This window comes from Leucoraja erinacea, chromosome 21 (assembly GCF_028641065.1).
Source record: "Leucoraja erinacea ecotype New England chromosome 21, Leri_hhj_1, whole genome shotgun sequence".
NCBI lineage: Eukaryota > Metazoa > Chordata > Chondrichthyes > Rajiformes > Rajidae > Leucoraja > Leucoraja erinaceus.
The window spans coordinates 20,928,212-20,936,683 of NC_073397.1; the positions used below are offsets into that span (position 1 = coordinate 20,928,212).

General features: G+C 45.0%; 1 protein-coding gene across 1 annotated transcript; it reads right to left on the reverse strand.

Annotated features, from left to right (window-relative positions):
• Positions 1-293: 293 nt before the first annotated feature.
• On the reverse strand, positions 294-8,005 carry adtrp1 (androgen dependent TFPI regulating protein 1). The gene is made up of 6 exons (XM_055652364.1): positions 7,809-8,005; positions 7,201-7,350; positions 6,791-6,892; positions 5,540-5,655; positions 4,581-4,732; positions 294-1,155 (listed from the first exon to the last, which is right to left on the reverse strand). Exons 1-6 carry the CDS (start codon positions 7,965-7,967, stop codon positions 1,124-1,126), a joined length of 711 nt encoding a protein of 236 aa, XP_055508339.1. The 5' UTR covers positions 7,968-8,005; the 3' UTR covers positions 294-1,123.
• Between the last annotated feature and the right edge of the window lie 467 nt (positions 8,006-8,472).

The window sequence follows — 8,472 nt, forward strand, 5'->3', positions numbered from 1 at the left end:
CAATCTGTTCAATACGAGGTCCCCTTCAGCACACACTCCTCCCTCAACATGAAAAGTCCCCTCCATCAAAAATTGCTCTCATTCAGTACAAGGAGGCCCCTCCACTCCAAACACACCTCTCACTTGAACATACTTCATGGGTGGATTTTCCAGAATTTAGCCCTCTGGCCCCCTTAAAGTGACTAATCTTGTGCATGATGTTGAACTTATTATGATGACAGAAACTGTATTATTCTCAGCTTTTCACCATCAGTCTGAGCACTTTTCTCATCCGGGTAAATGAGTTGAGCACGTTGTGGAGCAACTAATTACTGTTTATTAACAAAGACTGGGTCATACCCACTTTAAAATTACACGACAAAGATAAGCTGCAGTTTGATGTGGATACTTCATGGCGCATGAGGTCCCCATGTTGATTCAGTACGATATCAACAGGTCAGGAAGAAGCTGTTGAAGTATGCTATAAAGCGGCAACTTGTCCAGGCCTAGGATCAGTGTTCATTGTACAGATGAGTCACTGGGTTGTAAAAAGTACAGAACGCAGGAGTTGTTGGGAGCTCATACTTTAGTTTGATCACGGATACTTCACAAAGTGGATCAGCCTTTGTGAGAATTGGGTTACCTCATTCTCCCGTGGAGTGCAATATATTCTAACATGTCCTTCTCCCCAGAGGTTGGAGGAGTTGGGCTTATGGCATCACTAAACTCAGTGCTCAATTTTTGTGCCCTTTTCCTAATTCTAGTGCATCATGTATCTTTTTGTTTACCTCTAAGTGACTGATGTCGGGAATGAGTCAGTAGTTTGGAAGCCATCACACAGAAAGTTCAGTCTGATGAAGGATCTCAACCCGAAACATCACCCATTCCTTCTCTCCTGAAATGCTGCCTGTCCCGCTGAGTTACTCAGGCATTTTGTGTCTACCTTTGATTTAAACCAGCATCTGGGGTTCCTTCCTACACATAGAACGTTCTAATGGAATTCCATCTTCTCTAGATTAAATAGGAAATATGATAGGGAGAGAAATATCATTGTTATCAAGCCATATCGCAACTCGTCATAGAGATGGCAACAATCATCAAACATTGTACATCTGCCATCTTCATATAATGAATTTCTAGCTGCTCAATCAAGCTTTTTCATCAATTTCGCAGTGCCTGCAATAAAACAAAAAAAAACCCATCAAAGCAACAGAAAATGGTTCATCAAGTCAATAGATTTAATTGTCATGTACTGACAACGGAACAATTAAATTGTTACTTGCAGCAACAAAACAGTCCTAGAAACACATTGCAGTAAACCCTCATTTTAACCAAATCTGTTATAGTCCGAGTTTGTTGTTTCACAGAATGGAGCAAATGGTGTTTTTGAAGCATTTTATCGGTTTAGTTTAGAGATACAGCGTGGGAACATTGAGTCCGTGCTGTACATCGATCACCCAGACACCATGTGGGAGGAAAAATAGAACCACTGTAATAATTCCATCCTACACACCAGGGACAATTCACAGTGTGCAGGATAGAACTACCTCAGTGGTTCTATCTTTCCTCCCACATTGCAAAGACAAAGACTTTGTGACAGTGTGGGTTTCCCTCAGGCTTCTGGTTCGGGAACACTCATATGATTATTTCTGGAAACACACTACTCCACATATTTTTCCTTATAAAATCAGTAACAATTGTGGCGTATTCGTTCAGGCCCATTGCCAAGTCCTTGAACATCGCCCAGTCTACCGACTCCATGCAATCACGGAGTCATTTCTCTGCCTGCCCGATCAGCTCTGTGCAGTCCTCATCACTGGAGCTGCACTCTTCAGTCATTGTATATACGCAAGAAGGAGCACAGCCAGGTGGTCTTAATGCCCAAAGTGAGGGCAAGGGATGGAGCTATAGCAATCATTAATGGTGGAATAGTAGTGGCTTGTGGTGTTTGATCCTTTAGTGCTGCATAACCTGTGTTGGTGGTAGGTAGGAGGTGACTTCTTCAAATTGGCCTTATTGTGGTCCCCAGCTATGATGGGAAAGGCATTGGGGTACGTCGTTTGGTGTTTGTTGACCATGGTGTGCAGCTCCTCCAGTGCTAGATTAATAAATGCCTGGGGCGGGATGTAGACCGTCGTCTTAATGTGGAGGTAAATTCCCTTGGGAGGTAGAAGGGACAGCACTTCACTGCTATATATACAGGTGCGGAGAACAGGAGTGGGACATTACTGTTACATCTGAGCACCATGAAGTGTTTAAGAAGAAGCTGATGCCTCTAGCTCTCCCTTTCCCTAGTACCACCGTTCGGACCATATGATGAATGGAGAAACAGAATAGGCAGCATTCCCTCATCTCTCTTTGGTAAAGCAGCCTTTTCCTCAAGTTCCCAACCTTATTTTCCAGGGACTCATAGTATACTGACTGCAACAAAATCAAGAGCATTGGAAGACTAATATATATAATCTAAGAAATGCTTGTGGTAATTTATCAGTTATCTGTTTGAGGGTGCAAATCACTTTATGATATCCTAGAAATGTTCCTAAGTTAGGCATAATACAAGTCTGATACATATACAGCTTCCCTTAAATTTTAACCCTTCTCAGTCCAGTATCTTGGTCCAGTATCAGTGTCTAAGTATCTACTCTTTTTACTGAATATTACACAGAATCCTTACAGCATAAATCCAGGAATATAGCATGTGGTTGGAGCAGCGAGGGATAAATTGCATCTAAATCAGCTGCCAACAACGGTGAGAAAGTACTCTAGGAAGTGGGTGTAATGCAAATCGAATGAAAGAGTCATACAGCATGGAAATAGTCACTTCAACCCACCACGTCCACACCAACCATTGATCACCCATTCACACTAGTCCTATGATATCCCACTTTTTCATCCACTCTTACACATTAGCGTCAATATACAGAGGCCAATTAATCTACAAACCCGCACCCAGAGGAAGCCCATGTGATCACAGGGAGAACATGCAAACTCCAAATGGGCTGCATCCGAGGTCAGGATCAAACCAGGGTCTCTGGCACCGTGTGGCAGCAGCTCCAACAAGCAGTCAATAAGGACAACAGGCAAGTTGGTACTGTAATATGTGGTTCTAAACAAGGCTAAAGATATAGGACCTTGTTTGCTTTGGGTGATTACATCTGGTGAGCAGGTACTGAAGGACACAGTTGTCCTTCCCCTTCTTTGGCAGGGCAAGATGGGCCAATGAATCGAGTTCATAAGTCATAGGAGCAGCATGAGGCCATTCAGCCCATCAAGTCTAGTCCACCATCCATCATGGCTGATCTATCTTTCACTCTCAACCCCATTCTTCTGCCTTTCCCACATAGCCTTTGACACCATAACTAATCAAGAATCTTTCAATCTCCGCTGCAAAAAACTCAATGACTTGGCCTCCACAGTCATCTGGGGCAATGAAGTTGAGGCGGACTGAGGGGGACACGGGCTGAGGGAGAGGAATTATGGGTGAGGATGTGCCAGGGCGACACAGGCTGTAAAATGAAATTGGAGGTGGCAGGTGTGAGAGGATCAACTAGTCCATGTGACATTTAAGCTGCTTTCTTAGCTCCGCCATGACCCACCGTCCCAGTCTCCTAAAATGTTCCTCTTAAACGCATCTGTACTGTTTACCTCAACCATTTCCAAAGGAATGTTTAAAAGGCATTTCGACATAAAGTTGAATAGAAAAGTAATTGAGGGTTGAGGGCATTAGTGCAGATAGGTATCATGATTGGCTTGAACAGAGTGGGTAACAGAGTCTGTTCTGTGCAGTGTGTTTCTGATTCCATGCAGCACGCTCCACGTTTTCATTGCTCTCTGAGCAAAAACAATTATTCTGAATTTTCCTCAGGTTTTTCTATTAGTTACATCCTTCACTTCAGGTTGAATAATTTTCTCTGTAACGACTCTATCATCATGTTAAAGATGTCTAAGATAATTTCTCTGAGGAAAAAAAAGGCCTAAATCTGTTCATCATTTCTCTGCCTGTTCAAGGTTGTATGCAAGTCTCAACAATCTGACAATCTCAGGCAGTAACACCGTGGAATTGGCAGGGGTGAGCTGAGTGAGGAGAGCAGAGATCACCAAAAGTAGATTGAACAGTCAAGGATAACTGCTTGGGTAGATAGGGTGCTCCCTCCTACTGACGGAAATTTGACAAGGGGTGAGGTTCAGTGTTGGTGCCTGGCCAAGCTGAAGCATTGCAAACTGCACAACCACCAGCTTTTCTAGGGGTCCCATATAAAACATGTCCTTCAAGACATTTTATACAAGACCAAAACAAAGTGGAGTGGACAATCATTAACAATGTCAGTTAACATGGAGCTAAGTAGAAATGTAGAATGACCAATAATTGACTGAGCACACAACTGGATCTCATGAACAATATATGCTCAGAAATGTTATGAAGGGCGAGAGATAAATGAAAAATGAGCAACTACTGAGCATGGCATGGCCCACACACCCAGTTTGATTACAATAAATTAATATAATGTCCTTGTACTGGGATTCTAATGGGAGATCTACTGAATGGACCTCTTCCTAAATCTAAACCTATGCAGAATCGTCCTTTGGTCAGTGTGACTTACCCCATCTCCAGTGATGTAATTTCTCTCCCACAATATACAGTAAGACAGTTATAAGAACAGCTACTGCAAGAAAGATTCCCATGGCAAATGGGCTCAGCACCTCCAGAATGGGGTATACCCAGATGGCTGATATGTAGTGAATCCATAACACCCTGAAAAAGAAGGAAAGACAGGAGGATATACATGTCTAAAATCATTCCTTCGTCTCCTTCATGGTTTGCAGCTGGCAAATGTGCACAGACCGAATCTTGGCAAATACTTCCATAGGACCATCTAAATACACCCAACCTCATTCCCCACCTGTACATGCTCACAGCCTAATTGATCCAAAGGAAGATGACACTGTAGGAAGAGTATAAGACGGGGACAGGAACTGGATTGTGATGATGGGAAGAAAACATGCGGAAGATGGGGAAGGCCACCTAAGGCATGGGGGTCAGGAGGGGGTGACTGCAATGGAGAGTGAGAAGGTAAGTGAAATAAAATGGTGAGAGGGGTTGGGCAAGAACAGATTGAGAAAGAGATGAGCAAGCAAATGAGATGGAGTGATTGAGGGGGAAGCTTAGGGAGAGATGGTAAATGAGGCAGGACAGGATCATATAAAGACAAAGAATGAACAGAGAGGGCAAAGTGGCAAATAAGAGAGGATAAGGCAGTTATTCGAGCGAGAGGAAGGAGGAATAAGAGAGAAAGGTTATCAGAAGAGACACGGAGATAAAGAGAAAGATGAGTCCATTGAAGGAGGAGAGATAGGTGGGATGATTGAGAGAGCAGGAAATCATGATGGGGAGACAGTGTGTGTGATGTATAGAGGGAGAGAAGGGGATGGAGTGATGGTTGGACGGAAGCGGGAGAGTCAAAGGAAAGATTGGACAGTGTGAAACAGAGACAGACAGATACAGAGTATGAATTCAAAACAGTTGTATCATTATACATCATTAAAAATGATTACAACTCACCACAGTAAGTAGCAGCTGCAGAAAGTAACAAGAACTGCAATGCCTCCCTTACGATTGGAACATTGATGTGGCACAATGGTTAGTTCTACCATCAATAGCACCAGAACCAACGTGTGCTGCAAAGAAAAACAGGGACTGAGTGAATGGATCAAGGATGTATTTTCTCAGTTCAGTAAAATTGACATACCTTAATTTATAACCTATTAAATTTAAATTCCTGCTTCATTTTTGTGTTTTCCCATATCTATGGTAAATCTAATTGAATTCTGATAACTAATACCATCAAGTCAAGTCACTTTTATTTATATAGCACATTTAAAAAACAACTCTCGTTGGCCAAAGTGCTTTACATTGGTGGAGGTACTAACGTTACACAACATTGGTTCATAGATTAAGTATATACATAAATACATACATATAGCCCTCACTCAGAGGACGTCAAGAAAGGCGAGAGTAAAGATGAGTTTTAAGTCTCTCCTTTGAGTCGATGGAGGGGGCAGTTCTGATGGGAAGAGGGATGCTGTTCCACAGACTAGGAGCTGCAACCGCAAAGGCGCGGTCACCCCTGAGCTTATGCCTGGACCACGGGATGTTCAGTAACCCCAAGTCGGCTGATCTGAGGGACCTGGAGGTGGTGTGGTGGGTAAGCAGACTTTTGATGTAGGTGGGGGCAAGCCCGTTAAGGGCTTTGTAGACATAAAAGAGGATCTTGAAATTTATTCAGAACCGCACAGGGAGCCATTGGAGAGAGGCCAGGATCGGGGTGATGTGATCCCTTTTTCGGGTGCCCGTCAGGAGTCTCGCTGTGGCGTTTTGGACCAGTTGCAGGCGAGACAGGGAAGATTGGCTGATGCCAGTGTAGAGGGAGTTGCAGTAAATTAGGCGGGAGGCGATAAATGTGTGGATGATCTTTTCGAGATCATCAAACTGGAGGAATTGTTTTATTTTAGCTATTGTCCGAAGCTGGAAGAAGCTAGCTTTTACCACGGCATTGACTTGTTTGTCAAATTTCAATGCTGAGTCAAATATCACGCCAAGGTTTTTGACGTGAGGTTTGGGTAATGGGGTAAGGCTTCCAAGGCTGCCTGCTATCACTTTGATTGAGTCCGAGGGGCCGAGAAGGATGACCTCAGATTTACTCTCGTTTACCATCATATTGATTTTTCACTTGCTAAGCTTTATTTTCTAAAATCAACTTAGGAATTGCCCCCATATTTTTGTAACAAAGGGCTGCAACAGCACATTACTTACCATGGCATGATTCAGCCATGTTGGGATGATCTGGTCAAGAATCTTTGGGTAAACAAGCTCACGGTCATAGGCATAAATCAACCAGAAACTCACAACGACAAACTGAAAGAGAAATAAAAGACTCAGTTCCCCACCTCCTGTTGCAATGTCTTGCTTAGATTAACAGGGATAAGTGCTGATAGCATACAATGGAGTTTTCTACCACAGAAGGCAGTGGAGGCCAATTCACTAGATGTTTTCAAGAGGGAGTCAGTTATAGCACTTGGGGCTAACAGAATCAAGGGATATGGAGAGAAAGCAGGAATGGAATACTGATTTTGGATGATCAGACATGATCATATTGAATGGCGGTGCTGGCTAGAAGGGCCGAATGGCCTACTCCTGCACCTATTTTCTATGTTTCTACTTACAAAGCCCACAGGGAATGCCAGGGCTGTGAAGAACCAGTCCTGTAGAACACCGATACGATAGGTGAAGTGCTGCACTCTTTTATTGGGTTGAGGAAGGAGGTTCAGGAGATCCGTGAGGACACACAATCCAAAAAAGCTGGTCTGCAGAATCTGGAGGGAGAATCATACATATCAAAGAGAAAATCAGAAAACCAAAGGGAATCAAAAATATTCAGAATCAGATATCCTTCATTTTAACACACATTTCCAACAATGCCGTAGTTGCAGACACAACGGTTACAGAAGATGGGAAAGGTGGAAAGGTTGCTGAGAAAAACAGAGGTTTGGATGGACAGGGAATGGAATGCAGGGTGAATCGGTGCAGGCATGTGAGAAAGGACAGTGGGGATATGCAGTGATGGGAGTTGGGTCGAGGGGTGGAGGGAGGTAAGATGACGGAAGTCGTGGGAAACAGGCCAAGAACACTGATGGGAGGATGGGGAGATAGGACGAGTGGAAACAAAAGAGGTTGCGGAGTCAGGCGGAGTGGATGGCAAGAAACCGGCAGGGGGGGGGTTGAGGTGTCAGGGAAAGGTCAGCGGGGAAAGGAGAGTGAGGGACGGGCTCACCATGTTGATGAAGGTGAGGTATTTCCAGCGCCCGCCATAAGAGGCAGCGCCGACGTGCCGGCCGCCGGCGGTGACTGATAAATTTTGTTGCACAGCAACCAAGTACCAAACCAGCACGGCCAAGTGTAGGCCCAAACCGGCAGCGCGGCTGATCGCCATGATCTGGGTGCAACGATTGTCAGGGGATGGGGGCGGGGCTTGGCCGTGGGGGCGGGGCTTGGTCGTAGGGGCGGGGCGTGGTCGTAGGGGCGGGGCTGGACCTGATAGAAAGGGGACGGACTTAGATAAGAGGGCGGGACCTAGAAGAAGGGGCGGGGTCTGTTCGCGCCTGGGGGCGGGGTCTGTCCGCGCCTGGGGGCGGGGTCTGTTCGCGCCTGGGGGCGGGGTCTGTTCGCGCCTGGGGGCGGGGTCAACTCCGATCGCAGCTCCGGTAACTTTAACGTATTGGAACAAAACTTGTTCTTTGCAAACACACTAACACCGAACGACACTCTCACACCCATCGCCCCTTTATATTTATATTCGCCCTGATTGTACTTACACCCAGCACATTGCTGATTATTGAATGCTGGAGGGTATTCCACATGTTGCGGTGCTGGACTTCCTCTCCTTAACTGCTCACTCATGGTTGGAGGTGGCAGAGCCGCAGAGAGGCTTAACCTGA

Excerpts from the sequence above, each read along its gene's own strand:
- adtrp1 (XM_055652364.1), bottom strand. The coding sequence starts at position 7,967 with ATGGCGATCAGCCGCGCTGCCGGTTTGGGCCTACACTTGGCCGTGCTG. Across the intron at positions 5,656-6,790 it reads CATGGCTGAATCATGCCATG|CACACGTTGGTTCTGGTGCT; the intron begins GTAAGTAATGTG and ends TTTTCTTTGCAG. Across the intron at positions 1,156-4,580 it reads ATTACATCACTGGAGATGGG|GCACTGCGAAATTGATGAAA; the intron begins GTAAGTCACACT and ends GTTTTATTGCAG.